Genomic DNA, 25,488 nt, shown 5'->3' on the forward strand with positions numbered 1-25,488 from the left:
TATTAAGTATGAGAATAAAAGGTTGGTTCACCTTATGATGAAATATGTCGTCCGAAAGATCCAATGCACTAGAACCCAGTGAATGGCTTCCAGGGATCGACGGGGTCAGTGACATGTAAGAGAGCTGCTCAAAACTCCAACGCTTTTCTAGAAACTTAGATAATTGTAGAATTAAGCCTGAACTTCCTAGAGCGTAGAGATTAGCTCGTGGTAACTTACTAGGAATTGGATGTGATGGGAGTCGACAAGTAAGTTGCTAGTGAGTATTTTTATACCCACCATTTTCCTCATTTTTTATATATATTTGTTGACTGCTTGTTGAGGTGACAGAGCGTTCAAGAGCTTTGTAATCACTAAGTGGGGTCATCCAAATGTTGGCTTTTTGGCCTTATCTCACTTTAATTAATTTCAATCAATTAATTGATGTTTTGATGATAACAAACTTACTTTTTAATTATTAATTATTTTCAGTATTTTGAACTGTCCACAGTATAAGGTCGGGAATAACAATTTCAACGACTTTTCAATTACTCAAATCAAAGCTAAAACGAAGAAATTACAGTCGTGACAACATACCCGACCTGATGATGTGGCAGCAAAATCAAAATGATGGACAAATCAAAATATATCAAAGTATGACATTTATGATTTTGGGAGAGTAACAAATGGTGGATTTTTCTTATTACTATATTTTTAAATAAAGTTATTTTTACAAAATATAAATTTGAATCTAACCGTTACTCACATCGATTTTTATTATTACTATATTATATTATTATATTATTATATTTTAAAATTTTGGTGGTTACTCACATAGTTTTTATTATTATTATATTATTATATTTATAATAAATTTTGAATTTCATTTGACCGTTACTCACATAACTTTTTATTATTATTATATTAAATTACTATTATATTAAAATTTTGAAATAAATGAATTTAGAAAATTTTCTTATTTATTTACTTTTAATCTCCACCTTCCATTATTCCTAACACAATCCAATGGTCAATATTCAATCCTACATTTTGCCACTTTTCTCCTCTATATAAACTCATCTTCCCCACATTTTAAAATACACAACTTACATACATTCTCCAATCCTCATTTGTTCAAAGTCTCCATTGTTTGTTGCTCTCTCCAAGCTTACAAGTTTATTTCTTTTCATCTTATTCTTGAGAGGGATTATTTTTGTATTGTGAGGAAATAGTTGTGAGTATCCCAAATTGTAAATCTACTCTTTGAGAGAGTTGTGGTGTGTTATTATCAAACTCAAATACTTGTATCGGTTTGATCCTGCGCCGTGGAAAGGATTGAGTTTGCTCTTGAACTCGTAAAAAGAGCGGTGTAGCGGTTTGGCTCAGATCCGTGGAAAGAGTCGAGAAAGTTCTTTATTCAAATTCCCAAGAGGCGCTTGGGGAGTGGAGTAGGTCGAGTTTGACCGAACCACTATAAAACTACGGTGTCATTTTCTCTAACTCTTTTCTATTTAATTTCAAAATTATTATTGTGATTTATTGCATGTTCTACTTGATTATTGTTTTGACTTGAATTACTTTGTTATAGTAATTATCATCTTCTACTTATTTGTAAAAAGTTTCATCATTAGAAAAATTAATCACGTTTAAACACTTTTATCGTTAAAACCCTATTCACCCCCCCTCTAGGGTTGCCATACCGATCCAACACCAAAGACGTGGGACTTTTGTTCGTTGTATTTTTGTTTATAATTATGTCTCAAGCCTATTCCCCGTTTGCAATAAACTCGAACAACATCATCTTATATTAGATTTGGATTTGTTTTTAATTTTGTTGTGTTGTTCCTTTTAAATGGTGTAAATTTTACCGCATTCTACTATTATATTATATTTTATTTGTTTTTATCTTTGTCTTTTTAGTCATGATTCGAGATTCAAAGTTTCAATAATGAAGTCGTGAAGATTACTATTAGAGTAGTCAGATTTTAGGTAGGTAGAGAGCTGTACACATCTGTGCCTTAGCTCAATGGCACGCCTCGCTGCAACCAGTTGTCTAAACCTATAAATTGGTATATGAAATGTTGTAAGACCTGTATAAACTTATTGTATGATTTGGGTTACGAGATAAGATGTTTAGTTATGATAATGTCATAGGGCACTAAAGAGCAAATGGTAACTCTATAAGGCTAAGTTGGATTTGAGTTATAATGTGTAGATATGGTTAAGACTGAAAAGAACAACGATATAACAAACTGGCTTTAGGAAGACAGAAAATTAACATTGCAGAGAGGGAGATGTCCAACCCATAAAATTGGGCACGAGATACCTTAAGACCAAGTACCAAACTAGAAGATACATGTGTCTCAATCTCCTGTGTCTCAATCTCCTGCAACCGTAACTTTGGAAACCATGTATGCCTCCATGCAAATCGTCCAGTAGGCACAGACAAAACAGTTCACTCATGCAATTGCGATCATCATAAGAACTAAACACCCCACTAGCAGACCATTACCCGTAGGGAGCTTGGAAAAGTTGGAATTTCAAGAAATAAGATTTATCAACCGTGAGAGAGGAGCTATGAAGGTCATGGCTGCAAAGTTTTAGTTGAAAACTTCATAGACTAAGTTTAGGTTATGACTTCCAGGAGCGCTATGGACGCATTATACCAATTATGAGAGGTGATGAACATTCTCGGTGAAGGATTGCTCAAGAGATAACAATTTGAATTTCAAAGAAAGGTCTAAGTTCATGGCTATTAGAAATATGTGACCATGTTCTAACCATCCTTGGAATTGTGAAACTGACATGATAGACTAGAGAACTTTGGAGTCCGAAGCAACGGTAATAGGGTCAATTCATGGCCTATTCTATCTCAGTCTCCATAAAAGAAAAACCAGACACCATGATAATAGGAACATACCCTCAAATAATTTATCTAGATTTTGAAGAGTTAAACTCTACTTCCACATGCACGATTGCATACGAGATACTTGTGAAACATTCTTAAATTAAGGCAAAGCCTCGTGATAACACGATTTAAAAACTATCTAGTGGTGGAACTGCAATGACCCTATTTTTCTACTGAAATAGAGTCGCTACCATATGTATGACGTGACCTTTTTATGCGAAAAAAATCATCTTAAATAGTTCATAAATGATGTCATAGACTTACACATTAAAAAATAAAATCATTAAATCAATCTAAAAACATATAAGAAACAAAATAAACAAATGTCAAAAAACTAGAAAACAACACATTGCCCTAATCTAAGCTAAGACTAATAAATAAGATGAAATGCAACTACCCTAACATCGGATCCATGGTTACTCAGTCATCCATATAGGGGTGCCTTGTCTTTACCTAAGAGTAGCCATGACTTGAGTATTTTAAGAAATAATGTTGGGATCAAGTAATGCAAACACACACATACATGATGGGACCTATCTTTTAAAACAACATAGCATGACCTTGAGCTCTTTCCAGTCCGGGCAGGGTTGAATGTGTGGTACTTCCCCACACACGGCTCATGCATGCACACATTGACCTACCAGGCGGGCTCGTATATGTNGAGCAGACTCCATAACTCAACACTTTCCAAGCTTGACTTTGTTGGGCTAAACGTGCTCACACGTCGTTAGACACCATGGAGAGAGAGACCCACGTGATATCATGACGAACATAAATATCAAAGATATGCGTCCGTACTAACGTAACATAATGAAAAAATATCCCAATGCACATGACACGCATAAATGCATGAGATACTCATAGTTTAAATCATAACATAAAATCAAAATCATTTCCTTCTTTCTTTCTTCCATGTCAGTGCACACATGTGCGTCATGTATTCAAAGTAATCATCATGAAATTCATCTTGCATCATCATCCTATAATCTATAATTTGGTTTCACATGAAAAAACATTGCACGGCTGTAATGACCCAAAAAAAGAAAAAATGGAAGTTGTCTGGAAAAGGAGGGAGATATGCTTGACGATAAAAAGAAGGTCCCTTGCTTCATCTTATCCCACTTGAACGGTTCGAAGCAAGCCAAAAAATGCATTTTCTAACGGCTCCAGGCCATCATTTTGGCTGATCCGACTTGGGTCTGATACGCTCAAACTCTTTCCTACTAGTTTTAACTCTTCGAAAGCGTTTAAGGTTAGTATGACTACTGATATGAATCAAGAGACATCAATCATAAAATATACTTCAATGAAGATGTGAAGAAAATGATGTTGAAATTATCAAAAGATATTTCAATTCATGCCACGTTGAAGAAGAATGAAACTTAATTGTTATAAATTTTGAGAGGATTACAATTTAGAGTTATTGTATTTCATTTATTTTAAGACTTTTTATTTACTTTAGGTTTGATTTACATAATGGTTAATTATGACCATAAAGTATTAATGTTACAACCCTTGGAATGCGTTTTAAGAGTTTTTATTTTGAGACTATATAAAGCATGTATGTTGTATTTGTAGGTAGACTTGGAAAATACAGTAAAAGAAGCATTTGTGCTTTCCTTTAGCCAATGGCTAAGTTTCTTTGCAATTCTATGTAGATTAGGTTGCATGTAGAATCATTCAAGCTTGACATGATCAATCTTGCTTGTGTAATGTTTCGAATCTCAAACTAGTGTTCTTGCCTTGAGATATTTGATCAACAAGAATCATTCGAGCTAGACATGATCGATCTTGCTTGTGGAGTGATTCGAATCTCAAATAAGTGTTCTTGTCTTGAGATATTCGATAAACAAGGTAATCTGAATCTTACTTCTCTTGATGTGATTCCATATCATATGGTATTAGAGCTTCAGGCTCAAGATTGGATATATGTTTCCTTTGCGTTTCTTCTCAATTTGATTTTTATTTATTTTTATATTTTTAGTTTTTAATTACCAATGAGTTTAAAATCTAATCTTGTCTTATTGAAAATTTTGAGGGGTGAAAATGAGAGCTTCATTTGTGTAAATGAGTGCAAACAAAGTGACCTAAAATTCCTTGAGTATATACACGTGAGAGAGTGTTGTGAGGTCCTTTGTGTTTCCATAACTTATTTGTGCAGCAAAGTTTCACAAATAGATTCGATGATGAATCATTTTGAAGAAGTGGAGAGCGATATGAGCCAAGAGACATCAATCATATAATATACTTCAATGAAAGTGCTAAAATGCTGTTCAAATTATCAAAAGATATTTCAATTCTTGCCACATTGAAGAAGAATGAAATTTCATTGTTATAAATTTTGGATGGATTTGTAGATTACAATGTAGAGTTGTTATATTTCATTAATATATTTTAAGGCTTTTTATAATGGTTAATTATGACCATAAAGTATTAATGTTACGGATGCCTATGAGAGTTTTCATTTTGAGACTATATAAAGTGATGTATGTTGTATTTGTAAGTAGACTTGAAAATATAGCGAAAGGAGCTTTTGTGCTTTCTTTTAGCCAATAGCTAAGTTTCTTTGCAATTTTATGTAGTTTAGATTGCATGTAGAATCTTCCAAGTTCGACATGATCAATCTTGTTTGTGGAGTGATTCGAATCTCAAACAAGTGTTCTTGCCTTGAGATATTCGATCAACAATGTAATATGAATCGTACTTCCCTTGTAACGATTTCATATCAACTGCATTTTAGCTAGTTTAAATTATTTGGAATCAAAGTCTAAATTATTGTATGCAAAATTTAGTTTAGCTTAGAGTCAAGTTTAAATTATTTTATGCAAAATTTGGTGAGCAAATTCTCACACTATAATTGTAATTTTGTGGGACTCTTTATATAGAATTAAATTTCAAAGAACAGTGTTAAGCTAGCATCAAGGAGTCGTAGTAGCTTCGACCTAGGCCAACAAAGTAAATGGCCCTACTATTGGCTCGGTCAGAAGACTTTCTTATGTATGATGACACGTCCTCAATGGCCCCTGTACGTGTCATGTGTTTTGATACGATGTGTTATGATGATGTTATATGCTATGATGCTATGATATGTTATGATGATGTAATATATTATGATGACATGAAATGTATGTCGATATGATACATTATGGTGATATCTTGTATTACGATGATATGTATGTATGATATGACATGTTCCACTATGATGTGACATGCTACAATATGTACGACAATGACGAGTTTTTTGATGCACAACTAGTAATGTTATGAATGATGAATGTGTAAAAGTTTATGCATGCAAGTTATCTAGGGTAATATGTGAAGAATGTGTGGAATTATGCTGCATGAATAATTAAGATGAAAAATATAGGACCTCAGGCATACTATATGTTCACATGCATCAGGACATTTCTTCTTTTATGATGAGCATGGATACATAAAATATGATGATGAGATGACCATCATGCTTGACATGATGCACGACGATCCATGTACCTCCGGGTGTGCGACTACAATCAACTAGCCCGACTAGCAAGTATAGGGGTGTGCGAGCTTGCCTGGTGGGCCCATGCCCGCACGCGTGAGTCGTGTAGAGAAGTACTACACATCCAATTTGTGTGGACTAGAGGTCACTTAAGAGACTGTGGTTTTAAATGATAGGTCCCTATTCATGATTCCACGTGTTTGCATTCCCTGACCTCAATAGTGAGGTCACTTATCGAATATTTCTTAAAATACTAAAGCCATGTGCTACTTTAGTATTTCAAGTAAAGGCAAGACACCCTTATATGATTAACGACAACATCATATCAAAGACCATGAAATTTGCATAGGATAGTTGCATTTATTTCCATATATTTTAGACATTACTCTTTTTAATATTTTTCTGGCTTTATTTTAATATATTTTGAATATTTTTCCCTATGTTGTTTTAAGGCCTTTTCGTAAACCTATAAGTCCATGTCATTGTTTTATAAAGTCGTTTTAAATGAATATTTCCGCATAAAAAAGTTATGTCATGTATATAGTGGCGACTCTAGGCCAGTAGAAAACTAGGGTTGTTAGATTGACTTACATCATTTTTCATTTAATTCATATCATGGCATGATAGACATCACATACATACATAACATGACATCATACGTCATCACATATCATACATAACATAACATAACATTATGGTGCATATAGGGGCCACGAGGCTTGCATCATCTTACATCATACCTATACATACCTGTATCACACTCTTAGGACATATGATTAAACTTAGCTTAGCTAAACATATTGATTACCCCAATTTTTTTATTTCAAGAATATTTAATTTGAGTAAATATGAGTCTTAGTAACCTTAAATGGCTTCAATAAGGTAAAAAGCGACTTTGGAAGGGTAAGAAATGTAGCAAACAGTATAAAATGGTGGGGCCATTAGATACGCATTCTTGGCCGGTGGTCTTGCACCTGATAGTAGCTCGATCTCATGGTCTATACCTCTATGTGGTGGTAATGCTTCAATAGGTCATCGCAGTATCTTTCCTATACTTCTTGTGTCTATGTGAGCATTGGTTCAAGTGAACTCTCCCCTTCTATTACAGGGTGGGTTACGAAGGTGGGATTGTTATGGGCTAGACTCTGCTTAAGTTGGAGTGATGATATCATCTCCACTTTTTTAGGTTGTTTAATGCTTGTTTGGACGAAAGTGAGGTTGGTTCTCGTAATGACAAAGCATTTGACCAAGAACATAAGGATGACCTTGTGTTCAAATAAGGATTCCATCCCGAGTACAACATCAGAATCGTCCTTTTTGAGAATCACAAAGCTGCTCTATCCAATCCAAGTTCTCAACTTGATGATGGCCATGTTCGCCACTCCTAGAATATAAGTCCTTAACTCGTCTATTTTAAACTAAATCCTCGACTCGTCTATTACCTTGTGCACAGAAAATTAATATGTAATTATTTTGTAGTTTAGAATTTGCACGTTAGAAGCAATCGAGGTTGATTCGTAATCAAACTTATAAGTTGTTCCATCATCGAAGTTAAATGGCTTGAATTCTTACCTCTACGCCTTCGACCCACGAGTGATTCAATTCTAACTTCTACTCTTTGCTAATGAAATTTAACTATTTTTGTACAAAATAAAGTAAGATTTTTTTAGTATTAAAAAGATAAGTTGAAAAAAGAAAAAGTAAATGTTTTTATTTTTATTTACTTTCTTTTTTAATAACGGGTAGATTTCGAACAGTTAATAAGCCGATGTGGGACTTTCATCATCCAACACCTCCTCTTAATCGAGGCACTTTCATCATCCAACACCTCCTAGGCTCGACTCCTCTTCTTTTGGAGTTTTTTATTCAACATTTGAGGATTTACCAATCTACCCATCTATTGCATGACTAAGTTTAGAGCATGACTCACCATGTTAGAAATCACTACTCTACACAATGGTACGATATTGACCACTTTGAGCATACTTTGCTTTGTGCTTTCCCAAAAGGCGTATAGTATTTCTTACTTATAAACGCATTATTTTCGTCTAAATTAACCAACTTTAGATTCAACTTTAGATTCAATGGTAAGCAATAGAACTACATTTGACTTAGTATGTGCTGGATTGAATATTGGAGTGCCATGTTAGATATTGAGCTTTGGCTTGATGGTTGCCAATGCCGTCGCCGACTCTCGCCGCTGAAATCAGTCAAGATTCGGGACTTACCTAAAGTCTACCAAACAGCAGATAAGACAACAAATTAACTGAAAAATTTACACCATCTTCCTCCCTTGCACTTCTCGAACCTTGTTGGATCGACTAACACATACGAAGCAGATAAATTGCAGCCCGATCTCTGTAGATTCAACAGATCGGATTTCGGGGGAGTGTTGTCGCATCAAATGTGCGACACAAGGCGGCATGAACTTATGAACCTGATGTGAAATGCAGCCAAATCTGTTTCCATTTGGCAGTGTTCTCGGAAACCCTTCGGCGTTCGATGGTGATTTGAGCGAAGGATTCGAGACTTCCAGGTTTCTCTTCTTTGTTCCGTTTTTTCTGTTGCAAGGAGGTGGAATGGACTTGTCCAAGGTTGGGGAGAAGATTTTGAGCTCGGTGAGGTCGGCTAGATCGCTTGGACTTCTTCATACCACTTCGGATCGTCCGGAGGTAACTGATGGCACTATTGGCGTTGTTTTGGATGATTTTAGCTAGCTGTTGTGTAGTTGTATTAGTATAAGTTGATGGTTACTAGTTCTGAGGAGTGCTTTTAAATTCAATTGAAGTATCCTTTAGCTACACAGTATTCTAACTTGACTAATCAATGGCATTGGATTGGTCGCGGGGATGATCAATAGTTTATCTATGAACTTTGATGAATTGGGTTGCAGAGTACGTAGGCTTTTACACTTAAAATAGGAAGCATAATTGAGATGTGTACTTTTTGGGATTAGAGAGATAATTTCACGAATCCAGAAGAGCTGGGTACAAAAGGGAGGGTAAGAGATGGGGTACCTCCCTCTCAAACCCCTGGCCAAAGGGGATTGAAAAATACATTCCCAATTTGGAATAATTAGTTTCGAATATAAGTTATAGAAATCACTATGAAAAGCTATTTAGAGGAAGTAGTTTGTTTTGTAACATTTTTTTTTTTAAATTGTGAGCCTAAAGAGAACTTCATTTGCTTGATTGGAAGGAAGGAAGAGGTGGTGCAGGTCAAGGATTTTAGAGCTATTAGCTTGGTGAATGAGACTCGAAATTATTGGGGGAAAGGACAATGTTTAGAGTATGTTGCTTTCGAAATCCTTTACCGGAGTTCGACAAATTGTGGATTATATTCTCATTGCAAATGAGGTTTTGGAAAACTGGGGGAAGAAAAAGGCAAAGGGGTGGGGTTTTGAAACAGATCTTGAGAAAGCAGATAATCTGGTGAGATTTTCTCAAGGTTGTTTGCACATCAAATGGTTTTGGTAGTAGGTGGATAAGTTATGTTTGGGACGTATAGTTATGTTTGAGAGTTTTTAAGGATTCTTTCTTCTCTTTTGTTTTCTGTTTGAGTTTTGATAATTTATGGTGGGTCGTTTTTCGTTGGTTTCTCAGCTGTAGGTTCTAAGGCTGTAGCTTGGTGTGTTGTTAGGTACTCATTGCTCTATTATCAAAGGTTATGAAAAATTTATGGGGAGATCTATCCCCTTTCAATGGTTTGAAGACTTTGAAGTCCTCCAGATTCATGGCCTTTTCCAACAATCTTCTTTGTTGCAAGATCTTGAAACAAGCAATAGTCACGATCAAATGAGTCGCAACAATTAAGGTCACGAGTGAGCATACTAATAAATATTAAATTAAAATAAAATTGAGGTACATGTAGACAAATGACAAAGAAAGAGATGGAGTGAGGTTGACGGATGGTGATAGATCCAAGAACAGAAGATTTTGATTCATCTACTATGGTAACATTCTCAATGGATGTAGATGACAAAATGTTGGAAAATAAATTGGGATTACTCGTCATATGATCAGTAATACCAGAGTCAATGACCCATTTGGTAGATGAGGAAAAAGTACAACAATTCATGCTACTTGAATCAGCAATGATTGTAATAAGTGTGGATGATGAAGGGGATGCTTTAGATGATTTCTAGTACTGTTGAATTCACAAATGGCTTCTTAGATGAATAATGGATGGAAGTAGTCCTTGGTTTAACCACATTAGCTACCATTGCGACCTTTAGGTCAGCCATAGATCAATGATGAATATATAACAAAAAATCTAATCAAAATCATGAATCAGACATTTTGAAAATCTGATCTTATTGGAGTTTTCAATAAAAGAACTCTACTTCTTTTACGAAACAACTTTGAACCCGAGCTGATTGGGACCAAGATACCCTTATAAACAAGTCAAAAGTGGTAAGAGCCAACAAAGCATTCTAAAAATCTCTGAAAATCTCTAAAAATGGATTTGAATTGCCAAAAATCTCTGAAAACAGAACTGAACCGCAAATAACATACCTGAAACAATACGAAAAAAAATAAAAAAACTAATTGGCCAAATATCCTGACAACCAAGTGTGCTTTGTCGAACCTAAAGATACAAACACGCTCAAAATCAAAACTCAAGATGAATTCATACAACAGTGCGTTGGCTCATGGGACGCTGGGCAGCAACTTCTTGTGGTGCGTGTGGCCAATGTGCGACTATGTTGCTTGTTAAATTATGGGTTTCTTCAAATCGAAAGATGGACTTCCTCGTTGGCATGATGATGGCAATAAATGGGGAAAGAAAGACCAAATATGCAGCAGCAACAACAACAACAACCGACAAACACTGGCGGTGGCAACAACGATGATGGTAGGTTTAGGTGCAAATGGGAAACATGCTCACAAAACACCTAAGATGAAAAACAAAGGGCCCAAAAAGTTCATAAAACCCTTATTGGTAACAAAACTTTAATTTCCCTAGGAGAAGATCTAGAGCTCTGATACCATGGTAATGAAAGACCGAAATATGAGAGAACTCGTGACTCATTCTATACCTTAGAGTTCAATATATAGGCGGAAGCCCTAAAATTACAATAAAGGATAAAAGGAGTAATAAGCTCTGATATTTACGTATATACTATCAGACATATATTCATAAAAAAGTTGAAGATGAACCAGTCAAAAGGCCTTAAGGGTGAGGAGTCCCAAGCTTATTTTGAAGGATTAACAACACAAGACTTCCCATCTAAATTAATGGAATAATGTTGTGTATTACAAAAGGAACCGTGCAAAGTACTCCATGGAGAAGCTAAAAATGTACATTTGCGAGAAATTGCTTTTTTGCGAGAAAGGGCTTTTTTTTTTTTGTGGTAGTTTGGGGTGTGTGCTATTTTGTGGAGTTTTAAGAGCAAGAGAAATTGTAGAATCGTTAGGGATCGAGAGAGGCCTTCAGGAATGTTCGGTCTTTGGTCATATTCTATATTTCTCTTTGGGCTTTAGTGATAAAACCTCTTTGTAATTACATTCTTAGTCATATTGTACTTGATTGGAGCCCTTTTGAGCAGGTTAGCTCCTTTTTGTGAGCTTTATTTTTGTATGCCTCACTAAAAAAAAGTTCTATTTGGAAAAGTGAAATTCTCCTTTTTTCTAAATAAGTGTGAGCTTGAAGTATATGAAATCTTGCCACATTAGAATCTTCAAATGTGTATTCACTCGGTTGGCTGATAAGGAAGCTTGGATTTTGAAAGAATGTAGAAAAGTTTGGGAAGATGAAAGGTCTTCGAGGCATTGCATTTATGAAGTAGGTAAAGAGTTTGGAGAGCCTTTCATGTAAGAATCTGGTTATTAATTCACCTTTTGGGTAATAAGAATTTTCTTTCCCATACTATATTTGGTGAGGTTAGGTTAGAAGCAGTTGTTCAATCAGTCAATGGCAGCATAAAAGTCTTGGCTTCAAATCTATTTTTTCAAATCCTATTTCCTCCCTTGCTTTTGGTGTTTTTTCGTATCTTTTATTTTTTTCTTTTCATTTTTCACTTCCTTTCAAAGTTTGTATCCTTGAACATTTTTCTTCTTTTTCATCTGTCGCTATAAATTTTGTTTCTCATTAAAAGAGAAGCAAATATCTTTTTGCATTTTTGTTTGTCTGATAGAAATGATTAGCTGGGAGTTCAATCATTTGTTTGTCACCTTATTGACAGGTTCCGGCACGTGCTGTGGCTGCGGCAGCTGTTGCCCGTGCACTTGCAGTATTGCCTCCTCACCAGAGATTTGGTCTCTCATCTAGCTCGGAAGAACTGAGCTCAATATATGGCAGTAGAATTCATGGGCAAGAAGTAGAGGAACTAGAGGATGTTTTCTATGAAGAGGTGCTACTTACTATTGTTACTATCATTTACTTGGATCATTTGTTTACAGGCTCGATTCTTGTAATACCGTGTTACATTTTTTAAATCCTAAAGCCTCTTATTAATTCACCTTACATATTTTATATTAAATTATAAATTAGTCCATGAACTTTAAGATATTTCAGAAAATGTCTAATAGGTCCTTGTCAATAGGCACCTCAAAATTTGTCCAATGGGACCCTATATCTACAATTTGGTGTTCTTTATCTTTTTTTGTGTCCATTGTGACTATGAAATTTCATTTTGTGTCAGTAGTTTTGTATCATTTTAAAAAATTCATAGGCCTGTTAAACCCAACATTAAAAAGCTTAGAATGTTATTGGACATAAAATTTAAATTTATATCTAATAGATCAAAATGTCCAATATATAGCAGACCTATTAGACACATAGTTGAAAGTTTATGGACACATTAGAACCAAGCCTCAAAGTTCAAGGGCTAAACTTGTAATTTAATTGTGAAATTCTCTTGTTTATACATGAGTGAAAATTTAAATATATATTATTCTTTGACTTTCTATCTTTTGCTGCATTCTGATTTGCACTTGGAGCTTTGTAAGATTCTTTCATCTACTTGTGCCGCCTATATTTTAACGGGCGGTAAAGAGTGTTGAATTAATTTTCAATTCTTAATTCTTACTGCAGGACTTTGATCCGGTTAGGCATATATTAGAGCATGTTCCCTCAGAAGAAAGTGATCTGGAATATTTCGAGAAACAGGTAGTTTTTTAGTTACTCAATATAACCCTACAAGTGTACGTGGTATCTGCCTCATTTCATATAAGCCATATATCATTTGTTCTAATTGTACCTGCAACTAGGTTTCTTCGTTCTAGATATATGAGTAATTCACTAATAAAGCTGTGGTGGTACTGTCACAGCTTAATTTTATGAGGGATTATGATATAAATGCTACTTCAGTACTCCAAAAAATTCAACCACCTAGCTGGTAATTAATTTAGGGTGAGAATGCTTTTCTCTAGACAAAATTTGGTCTTCAAATAAAAATTACGTATAAATCTCCATTTTCCATTATAGATTTATGTAGAAAGCCGTTCATCCATGTCCAACACGCCTTATCATGCATCAAGGGTTGATGGAGGAATTAGTATGAAAATGAGTCTTTTAAGTGCTACAAATGTCCTTCCATGAAATGTGAGCAAAAAGAATCTTTGAAACTACCAAGAGCTTATTGTTGCAATAAGGTATCTTGCTCGTATTTTCTCATCTACATGAGTGAAGTACATAAGCCTTTTAAAATAGAGAACTAACTACTTCTCTAGAGAATAGGTAACAATAAAAAATATAGAAAAGTTGATTAACTAATAACCTTATTTAATGACATTATAAGGCTACTTCTTCAACACTCCCCTAGGGAAGAAATATCCTCCATTCTCAGATACTATATCATGAAACATTGTCCGGTGAAGTTCTTTTGTTAGCACATCTTTTTGTTGAAGCCATAAGGGCACAGACCTCATGCATACTATCCCAGCTTCTCCTTAATAAAATGTGGATTGATGTCTACCTACTTTGTCCTATCATGTTCGACAGGATTATGAACAATATTGATGACTGATTTGTTGTCGCAGCACAACTTTATCAGGTCTTCTCTCTCAATCGGTAAGTTATTAAGGATTATCTTCAATCAAAGAGCTTACACAACGTTTGTGCAATAGCTCCAAGCTTTGATTCATCAAATGATCAAGCTACCACTTTTTGCTTTTTGCTCCTCCATGTTACCACATTACCTCTGATAAAAGTACAATACCCCTTAGTAGATCTTCTGTCCACTATTGGTCTAGCATAGTCAACGTTGATGTAAGCTTCCATTACAAGGAAATTATTCCGTTTGAACAAAATTCCTTTTCTTGAAGTTCCTTTCAGGTAATGTAACACCTTATAGGTTGCTTGAAGGTGAGATTCCTGTGGATCATGCATAAATTAGCTAATTACACTTATGAGTATGCTATGTCGGGTCGAATGTTAGTTAGATAGATAAGCCTCCCCACTAGTCTATGATACATCTCTTTGTTCACAGTAGGTTATTCTTATGACTCTCCCAAGTTTTGATGTGAATCCTTTGGCATTGTTGCAAGTTTACATCTGCTTGTCCATGTTTCCATCAATAAATCCATTAAATATTTATTTTATGATATGAAAATGTCTTGAGGTGAGTACGTTACTTCAATGCCGAAAAATGATCTTAATTGAAGGAATATTTGTGTAATTCCTATCCTTAATTTAAGAAATATTTGTGTATTCCCACGTGGTATTCTTATCTAGAGCATACATTTCTTCTTTCATAGCATCGTGCCATTTTCTTTTGAATAAATTTTCGTAAATTGTGTTAGGTATAATAATTGAATTTAGACTAACAATGGTAAACGGTATAAGGAAGGGTTGTTTTGTGCATTCTCTAGTGGGTTTTTAGAGAGTTAGAAGTTTATCATCTATTCGTACCTATGTTGCATCTGCATTTTGAGTCGAGTCGAGTCGGATGTTTGGACTTGTATCATTTCTGAAATGGCTTTCTTTCTAGCATATACCTGAGAGAACAATGGATCTGACAGTGGAGGTTGAATTGATGGTTCAATCGATGACATAACGACAGTAGGAGTGGGCCTGTGATTGGAACCAGTTGTTGTGGACTCATGATTGGAACCAATAGTAGGTGTGGTCTCATGATTGGAACTGGTAGTAGAAGTGAACTCAATAATTGATCCTATGTGCTAGTTATTTATTGTGTCCAGCCGTTCAACTATTTCCCATGGTCTCTCTTCAATCACTACATTCTCCTCCTGAATGAAGGCCTTAGAGAAGAACAAATTATGGTCGGTGAACATCAATTGAGGTGTAAGACTTTCTAGCGGTAGGGTTGTAACATTTGTACCCGTTTGTGGTTGAAGAATACCTTAAAAAGACACATTTTATTTCTCTCGATCACTACATTCTCCTCCTGAATGAAGGCCTTAGAGAAGAACAAATTATGCTCGGTGAACATCAATTGAGGTGTAAGACTTTCTAGCAGTAGGGTTGTAACATTTGTACCCGTTTGTGGTCGAAGAATACCTTAAAAAGACACATTTTATTTCTCTCGAATCGAGCTTGCCTCTTTAAGTGTTATGTATTTGAGTTTTGTGTACATGAACAAAGATTTGCCCAAATATGCAGGTTGGGAGGCTCTTTAATGTTCAAAAGTGAGGATGAAGTGAGTCGAGGACTTCTATTGAGTGTAGATTATTCAGGCAACATAGGAGACGATTAATCACGTGAGTTGTAGCAAGGACTTACCTCTTCCTTGTTAGTCTTCGACATGTTTTCATGTTTTCGTGAAGAAGTAAGACTCAGATAGTGTTTAAAAGGTGTCCATTTTTCCTCCCGGTCACTCTATTTTGTTGTAGCATAATAACACATGTAGAGTCATGAATAATGTTGATTGAAAGCACTAGGTTAAGGTTTGATAGAAGTAATCTCTAGCTTTATTAGTTTGAAATATTTTGACTTGGACTCCAAATTGGGTTCAAATTTTTGTTTGCGAAAGAATAGCCATGTAACCCAAGGGCAATCGTCAATTAACATGAGAAACCAACAAGCATTGGAAATATTTGAAACAGTTGAGGATCTCCATATATCACTATGAATCAAATGAAAAGGAGTAGAATTTTTATTTTGACCAATGTGAAAAGATACACGCGTATGTTTGACAAATTCACATGTATCACAATGAAAATCAGAAACTTGAAATCCTTGAAACAAATTTGAAAACATAATTTTCAAGACTCTAAATGAGGGACGATCCATGCAAAAATGATGTAACTAAATCACATCTTTATTGCATGAACAATAAACTAAGAAATGACACAGGTGCATGACATATTGTTCTCTCAAGTACTTGCAAGTAGTATAGGTCATTCTGTTCCTTGGCAAGTTCAATCGTCCATCGCAATACCTGGTCCTGAAAACACAACATGAAGAGGAGAAAATAACACTACAGTTGCAGTCATAGGCTTTAGTGTGAGTGTTTGAAAGATGAATACGTCGCTTATTCCTGCAATGATGGCATGGGTACCATTTGCCATTGTAATTTTTTCGATTACATAGGCATGGTTTATACGTTTTAAAACATTATAAGTGAGAGGTCATGTGATCAGTTGCACCGGCATATATAATCCAAGAGTTAGCCTGACTTATCTCTAAAAGGTTTATCCAAAAGGTGAATGAAGAGTTATCTGAGATTGTCAAGGAACTGGAACTTGATGACTTTATTGCATGAACTAATTCAGGTGCACGACTTATTGTTCTCTCAAGTAATTGGAAGTAGTACAGGCCATTCAATTCCCTAACAAGTTGAATCGTCCATTGCAAGACCTGGTCTTGAAATCACAACACGACGAGGAGAAAATAACACTACAGTGGTAGTCATGGGTAAGCTTTGGCATGGAAATGAGACTGTTAGATAGTTTTGGAACATGTAGGACATGTTTTGGTGTAAGGATTTGAAAGATGAATACGTCGCTTATTCCTGCAATGGTGGCACTGGTTCCATTTGCTACTGTAATTTTTCGATTACTCAGACATGGTTTATAGATTTTAAGACATTGTGAGTAAGAGGTCATGGAATCAGTTGCACTGGAGTACATAATCGAAGAGTTAGCCTGTCTTATCTCTAAAGGATTTATTGAAAAGGTGAATGAAGAGGTGAAGGAAGACTTACTTGAGATTGTCAAGGCATTGAAACTTGATGGCTATATTGTATGAACTAAATTAGGTGCACAACTTATTGTTCTCTCAAAATTGGAAGTAGAATAGGCCATTCAATTCCTTAGCAAGTTCAATCGTTCATCGCAAGACCTGGTCCTGAAAACACAACACGATGAGGAGAACATAACACTACAGTGTAGTCATGAGTAAGCTTTTGTATGGAAATGAGACTATTAGATAGTTTTGAAACATGTAGGACGTGTTTTAGTGTAAGGGTTTGAAAGATGAATACGTCGCTTATTCCTGCAACAGTGACACTGGTTCCATTTGACACTGTAATTTTTCGATTACTCAGACATGGTTTGTACGTTTTAAAACATTGTGAGCAAGAGGTCATGTGATCAGTTGCATTGGAGTATATAATCCAAGAGTTAACCTGACTTGTTGAGGGAGTCTAAGAACATCTTCAATCTCTCAATTTCTTCATTATTAAACCACTATTATCCACAATTGGTGGCTTATGTTCTAAGTTGGACTCCATTGTGTTGTAAGCCCATGCTTTAGACATCTCTCCCTTGTTTTCCCAACCACGACGCGGGCCTCCTTGATTTCTCACGGTTGGGAGGCTTTCCATTCAACTGTCAACTCTCCTTCATATGGCGTGGTTTCTCACGGGGAGTACACCATAAGTTGTCTTTGTTATTCTTTCTTTGGTTGTTTCTTTCATGGTTTCTTTCTCTCTATAAGAAAAACCGATGCATTTAAACTGGGGTTGCTTGTCAAACATAAATCTCCATCGGCTCTCTTTTGTTTGAATAAAGGAAACTGTTTCTTCTAGGGATCATGTTTCCTCTTTTCCAATGATTGGTCAAACTCGTTATTGAGACTTGCTAAAATTCCTAGACACTATTTGCTTCAACAAATTTGTTTAGGATTATGACATTTGTAGTGCAATTCATCTTGAATACCCAATAATAATCGAGTTTCTGCCATAATGTTTGCAAGATATTGGTATATTCTGTGATAGTTTTGTCTCTTGCTTCATGGCTCCAGTCATGATCTTGATTTCATAGATGTGAGTAGCATCTCGAGCTTTGGTGTCGTGCGATGAATGAAATCCAATATGACTTGTCTGTAAAAACATATATGTACCACTGATGGATGGTTCTAGAGAATCCTAGAGCCATGACATTATCATGGAGTCTTGCTCGTCCTATGTAGTAAATTCTGGATTCGTCTTCGCTGGTCTTGATCCTGTCCAATGAGATGTCGAAGTTTTCTCTTCCTTATGGTATGTCTGCACAATTTGAGACTATTTGAGGAAGTTTGTTTTTTATTTTTATTTTATTTTTGTTGAGTCGGTATGATAATCAGATGGGTTAAAGGTCACCTTTCTTTTGGGTTGTAGGATCTTCCTCCTCTGCTGATGATGTGATTCTTTGGACATGGAGTTTTAAGCAGAGAGATGAAACTGGCCTGGAAGCTCTTTAGGAGCAAAGCAAACAAAGCTTTATCCAAGTGTGGGTTGATGGGAGCTTTTAGTGGGCTGGATCCAAATCCTTGCGGTGAACAACCTAGAAAAACGGAAACTCCTGGGATCCTTGTGGGCTCTGCATTTGAGAACCTGCAGACCCTCAACTGAACAAAAACATTAGATAAAGCTTGCTGGGGCTGCGGATCCAAAATCCTTGCTAGGCTGGATGCGGTGAACAAGGGGCAGGATCCTCCACTGAACAAACAATCTTGCTGGGTCTTCTTTGCTGGGCTGGATTGACAAGGGCCTTCCTATTTGGGCTGGATGCGGTGAACAAGCTGGCGCTATGGGTGGCTAGCTTGTAACCTAGGTGGGAGGCACGAAAGTGATGAAAAGGTGACGATAGGGGGGGGCAAAAAACAAGGTGACTTGCTGTTATGATTTGTAGAGTTAGTTTTTTTTCCCTTTTTCTTTCTTCATGATTTGCTTGGTCACGGTTACAACAATTATGAAAGCTCCGAATGAAATTTGGTCATAGGATTTACAACTATGAAGATTTTATCGATTGAGGTAGGATTTGGTTCTATCAGATTTTTGAGAAATTAAATACTTTGATACCATGCTGCAAGTTAAGACATCTTCCTCTTATTTTCTCATCTACGTTAGTGAAGTACATAGACCTTCTATAATAGAGAAAAACTAACTAATTTTCTAGAGAATAGGTAACAATTCAGAAAAATATAAAAGTTGGCTAACTAATTTCCTTATTTAATGGCATTACACCAATATTCTTATAATCAAGGCTATTTCTTCTACACATAAAATTCATTGACAAGACATCATTTTCTTATCTTTTCAATCAGAAACCAAAATCAAAAGACCCTACGTCTAAAAATTGATGGTTGAATTGAGGCATACCCTTCTTTAACTGAACCATCTTTGCGTAACTTAATGATAACAGCTTAACATGGATCAATTTTGGTTTGGAGGAAGGACAAACCAAGAGAGTTTGAGGTCAAAATGAAGCATCTATCAAGTTTTTCCCACATTTCGGCAGTCTCTCAACATTTTCTAGAAGATGAGCCAACTTTTCTTGGCTTGATCAGAAAAACAGGCAGAAGTTTTCTTCCAGCAAAAGAAGGCCAAATGACACAATGTATAAACATGTTATGGAGATAACTCGACTTGGCTAAACAAGACGTCCCATTCTCGTCTATATATTGATTAAAATGCGAAAAATGCATGAGAAGATGAAGAAGCTTGACCAGAGAACATTCAAACCAACGAATATGAGATTCAAATTTTGGAAGCACTCTCTTAATTCAAATCCTCGATAAAGAACTTGCCATCTTCAAACCAAATACCGAAAAAAAAAAAATTACGAACACAACAACTCCTTGATTCCATTATAGTAAATAGGCGTGAACACTTAAATCATATGAATATGAAAGTGAAGTTCACTCTGGCGATGGAAGGAGACTNGTGGGGGGGGGGGGGGACTCTCACTCTCAAATTCTTTTTCAGGTTAAGAAATTTATGGTAGAAAACGCAAACATCTTTGGAAAGAATTGTGATCTCGGTTTTCTTCTTAAGATGAACTGATGGAAATTTTATTTTCACTAGATGGATTCTTATGAGGTCCCCAGTTGAAAGGTATTGAAGGGCATGCAATAGAGTAATAATCCTTTTAAAGATTTTGATTATTTGGAACTACCTCAATCAAATGCAAGATGTGTATCATCAGAAATATCTATTCTTGGCTTTATTATTATGGGGAAAAGCTGCAAATCTGAGGTTCAAGCTCTTGTCTTCGTTATACTTCTCTCCATAAGACGTCTGATGTTTTAGCTGGAATGGGATCTCTTTATACAGTCATTGGCTGTAGTTTTTATTTCTTCGTTAGTTGTTATTCATTGTTTTATTCTCTTACATTTTTTAGGCTTCTTTCTGATTGTATTGTATATTTTTGTTCCCATTGGAAACATGTATCCTCGACTATTCTATTGTATTTATTAGGAATTTTTGGTATCTCACATCATTAATGTTCTTCTGCATCCTCATTGTTTACACCTTGTCGGTTTGAGTTTTTATCTTTTTTCGTTCTTTCCTAATTACCATCTAAACTAATTCCTAATTTCTATCTTAACTAGTTCCCAATATAATTGCAGTCATCTATTGATTTAATTCTTCTTTAACTATCTTAGTAATTTATACATATCCGATTGGTCTGATCATAGTAATGGTCCTATTATCCAACTTCATAATCCAACACGACTTTCATGTCTTCTCACTGAATAATTCTTGACAAAATTTCTTGAAAGGCTACCAAGAGATTGGCTCAACTTGATAAAGTGGCTGAACGTTTGTCTCGCCATTTGATGGAGCATCATGAAGTGATGGGTATGGCTTTCTTTTTCCTTTTGCTCCCTCCTCCCCTTCTCCAAGGGGCGTAGTTTTAGTCTTGTTCTTGTATTTGGCTTGGTTGGAGGGTTGATGTTTGTCTTTGGTGATTTTGAAGTAGCTGCTCTCACATCATTCTTTAATTTAGTCTTCTGTATATGAAGTCGAGTACTATTTTTACTGAAAAATTTATTGTTTAAGTATATTCATTTGGTAGTTCAGCCTGCTTTTTATTTCCCAAGTTCCTTGAGGTTGTACTCTTCGGTTTTTTGGGTGGTTTTTATTCTAATCGTTGGGGTTATATGTGTTGTTTGAATTCTTTTTTTATTGGATTTGGGTGTATCTGTATTGTTTAAGATATAGTCTTCAAATGTTAGCTGTTGTAACTTTTGTTGTAATTTTTCATCCTATCAATGGAAAAATTATGCTTGTTTATCCTAAAAAGAAAAAAAGAAAAAAAGCCAAAAATTATTTATTATTATTATTTTTTTTCCCCTTCTGTTCTGTGTTTTCTTTTATTTGTTAATTTTGTTCTTGCATGTTTGTGAGGCTCAATTCTAGGGAACTAGCTATTACCTTCATTCTACATGGAAGGTTCATGCACGTGGTCATGATTTGGGATAACATTTCAGTATTTATCTTTTGTATAATGTGTTCAGGATTTCGTTGACGCCTTTTATTCTACATTGTAGAATTCTTTTCTCTTCATATTTTCTTCTGTTTTTTCATTTTATATAATAAGGCCTCATCTTCAAATTATGAAAATCCTCTGTTATAATATAATCTCATCTTGTTTCTTTTTTCCCATGGAAGGGTGACAAACAAAACCTACTGCAGAAGAAAAAAAAGATTTTGACTTAGCTATGATACATACACAAGACAATGAATAGTTAGAAGAAGACTTAACTAATAATCTAGAGAAGCAAAATACTATTCCAGATTTTCTCCCTTGATCCCTTCGTGCCTAATTTTTTTATTTTTTATTATTTTTTTATTTTTTCTGATTTTGCTAAAGCCTCACCTACCAACGAGCTTGGGTGGATTGCTCTACAGAATCAAATCCTTTCTTCTAAAGGGCGAGTATATAAACTGATAAAAGGCCTGATGAAGTGATCTGTGGACATAAAAAAAAAAGGTGTCTGTCCCTAACTTCAAAAAATAACTCCAAGCCAAAAGAAGACCGAACTCATAATTACAAAGGCTTGGTGACGCCCCTAAAGAAGCATTAAACTTACCACCTTCCAAAACTCCTCACCGTGTCTTTGAAAATATTGAATTTTTTGCTCCATGAAGAAGTCAAGAAAAGAAAAATATGTTTTAACTCTCTTTTGCATAACACACACCATTAAGGAGATCTACAAGAGTTGCCGAAACCCCAGCTTTTGCCAGCATGACAGCAAGCACAGACTGGCAGCATGGAGTCAACTGAATGACCAAAGCATCGGTTGCTTCCACTTGTGGCCTTCTTCGACCGCCTTGACGCCTTAATATCAAGGAACCCCCCTCTCTTCTTCTCTTCATGTATGTGGGCTGCCTGCCCCGTCCCGAATAGACGAATAGGAACAAGCAAAGGCACGAGAGAGAGAGTGGATACTCAACTCATTGCATTTGGTTTGAAAACATATATATATACACACACATATATATATTTCTTTTGTGGAAGAGAAGGATTTTAAGACTGTTATCTCTCTTTCATTTTCTCATCTTTGATGGTTTGAGGAATTATTGGTTAAAATGAAGCTTTGCTCACTTGTCAGATATTTTCCAAGCAAGATAGAGATGAGTTTGGAACTACCAGAATTTAGAAACGTTGGTTTTCTTCATAAACAGTTATTGATTGTATTGTGCTGCCAATTTCTGGTGTTACGAAGATGATTAGCATCCCTTGTGAGTTTTTGAAGTGTGGCTGACTCACTTTTTGGAATATGTAAGAGAGATTTAATCATGAAATTTGAGAAGCTTGACTTGAAAGATTAGTGTAAGACTCGACCTTTGAAGTGCCGTCTTAAATCCTATTTGGATATTGTAAAATCTTTCATCCAGCCTTCTGCTCCAATAGACGCCTTTTCAATTTCTACAAATATGTTGTCCAAAGCTCACCATCTCCATATCCTCTTACTGGATAAGAGAAGAAAAAATGGTTGTTGTAATTGGAATGCTTTGTTGGTATTTCTCGCTTGAATACTCGCAATGATTGGAAAAATATCCAAAGGGCCATTGGAACCCATATTGAAACCATTTTTAGGATATAATCCTTTCATGAATGCTAAACTTCTACTTCAAGATTCTAATCTTTTAGTTCAACGAATAAATGGTTAAATATTGGTTCTTTCCATTTGAAGCTTGAAAGATGGAACTTTAGCAAGCACAACAATCTAGAATTCACCAAAGGTTATATGGGTTATATAATCATCTTCATTATTAGAATATGAGCACTTTTGATGCTATAAGTGGGGAACTTACATGATTTCATTCCTGCTTCAATTGAAATTATTGATCCTAAAATGGGAAGATTTTTTTCCTAAAATTCGGGAATGTCACTCCAATTGATTTTTCTTCCGTCTTAATGCCTATTAAGAGGAATTTAGACCTATAAGACTTCAAATTCGTTAGACATTCTTCAAGTTAACGCAGTCATTGAAGATGAAAATTCTTGTCTGTATAGTTGTTCTAATGATGATATATTCGTCCTACCACCATATTTTCTGCTTGCTCCCAAGGAAAACTCAGGTTTCATTAATGCTTTTACTGACCATTTTCCTTTTCCAAAATTGAATCAGAATTATTTTTCTTTTTGCGTAATGGTCTCCAATTGATGTAGTTCACCTTTTGTTATTGTGATGGTGTTTCCAAAATGCTGTTTGATACTGGAAGTCTGTTTTCTTGTTTGCTTCATTTATCTTAAGAGCTATCTAGATGGTGAAAAATTTAATTTTGAAATTGAATGCTAGTTAAATGGGATGCCGGTTTTTACTTTTGACCAGTGAAGGGGATGCATTTGTTCAGGGAGTTGGAAAAAGACTTGAAAATTGCGAACGTCATCTGCAGAGTAAGTCGGTCTTAATTAGCATGTTATATTAGTCAAACAAATAAACAGTCTATTTACTCACATTTTATTATCCTGCACGATTAACAGTTTTCCGGCTAGGTATGTTCTGGTATAACATTAATTCTTATGTTTGTAGAATGGGAAGAGACACCTAAATTCGTCAATGCTTGCAGTCTCTAGAGATCTCATTGTAAACTCTAACTCCAAGAAGAAACAAGCACTTCTGGTACATTTTTTACACTACAAGAAAATTTCCAATTTGCTGAAATCCAGCCTTTTTATTTCTTCTCATGTGGATGAGAATACTGAGATAGTTATCAACATTTTTGGTATTTTGTTGCCTTCTTCTCATTGTTCCTTTTTCCTGTCCAATTATCACATATTTTCATCAATTATGTTTGTTGTCCTTCAGAGGGTTAGAGAGGTTTGTGAGTAAACACTCAATAACATTTCAGTCGCTAGAGTCAAATGTAAATAGATAGGGATGAGAACCCAATACTTGTTTAATGTAAAATTACAAGAAGGGGGCATTCCACTAATGGGTTGCTGTTACTAAGATTCTTACAGAATTACACACTAATATAGATGCTATAACTTCTCACTAATGCCTTACATTTTTTTTACAAAGATAGTTTATCCATGTTCAACATAATAACCTATTGAGGATAGTGAGTCGCAATTTATGGCACTGGTCTCTACGGATGGGTTAATAAACCTATAAAAGGATTGGCTTGGGGTAGACCTTGAGTGGATATCGATAAAAATTGGGTAGGCTTTCTGAGTTTTCTGAATTTTTAAGCTACAAACAGGTCATGCCTGTCTTGGGAAGGTGCATGAGCTGAAACGTTACCTTTCTCACAACTTTACCTAGAAGTTCCGTTTTTGGCGGGGCCTTTGGAGAGATCAATAATAGAATCTTTAGAGGGTTGGAGAGATCTTTTATTGATGTTTAGTCCCTTGTTAGATTACATTTTATCTCTAGACTTTGGTACTGAAGTTATTTTGTAATTATCCTCTAGGTTTCAAGTACTTGATTGGAGCCTTTTTTTTTTTTTTTTTTTTTTTTTTTTTTTTTTTTTTTTTTTTTTTTTTTTTTTTTTTTT

The 25,488-nt window shown here is 35.4% G+C and overlaps 1 protein-coding gene across 4 annotated transcripts in view; it reads left to right on the top strand.

Moving 5' to 3' along the window:
* Nucleotides 1-8,530: 8,530 nt before the first annotated feature.
* Nucleotides 8,531-25,488, top strand: part of LOC111782818 (syndetin-like) — a 44,350-nt gene continuing 27,392 nt past the window's right edge. Inside the window, exons 1-6 of one of the 4 annotated variants that reach the window (XR_002813195.1) lie at nucleotides 8,531-9,040; nucleotides 12,553-12,720; nucleotides 13,404-13,478; nucleotides 21,258-21,336; nucleotides 24,321-24,385; nucleotides 24,522-24,611. Coding sequence is in view for 3 of the 4 variants with exons in the window: in XM_023663627.1 (XP_023519395.1) it covers nucleotides 8,816-9,040; nucleotides 12,553-12,720; nucleotides 13,404-13,478; nucleotides 21,258-21,336; nucleotides 24,321-24,385; nucleotides 24,522-24,611 (702 nt within the window). In the remaining variant the exon portion in view is untranslated. Of the gene's footprint in view, nucleotides 9,041-12,552; nucleotides 12,721-13,403; nucleotides 13,479-18,683; nucleotides 18,754-18,870; nucleotides 19,361-21,257; nucleotides 21,337-24,320; nucleotides 24,386-24,521; nucleotides 24,612-25,488 lie in introns of those variants that run through there. The other 3 variants (XM_023663627.1, XM_023663628.1, XM_023663629.1) reach the window with 3 other exon arrangements.

The sequence above is a fragment of the Cucurbita pepo genome, chromosome LG20 (assembly GCF_002806865.2).
Source record: "Cucurbita pepo subsp. pepo cultivar mu-cu-16 chromosome LG20, ASM280686v2, whole genome shotgun sequence".
Classification (NCBI taxonomy): domain Eukaryota; kingdom Viridiplantae; phylum Streptophyta; class Magnoliopsida; order Cucurbitales; family Cucurbitaceae; genus Cucurbita; species Cucurbita pepo.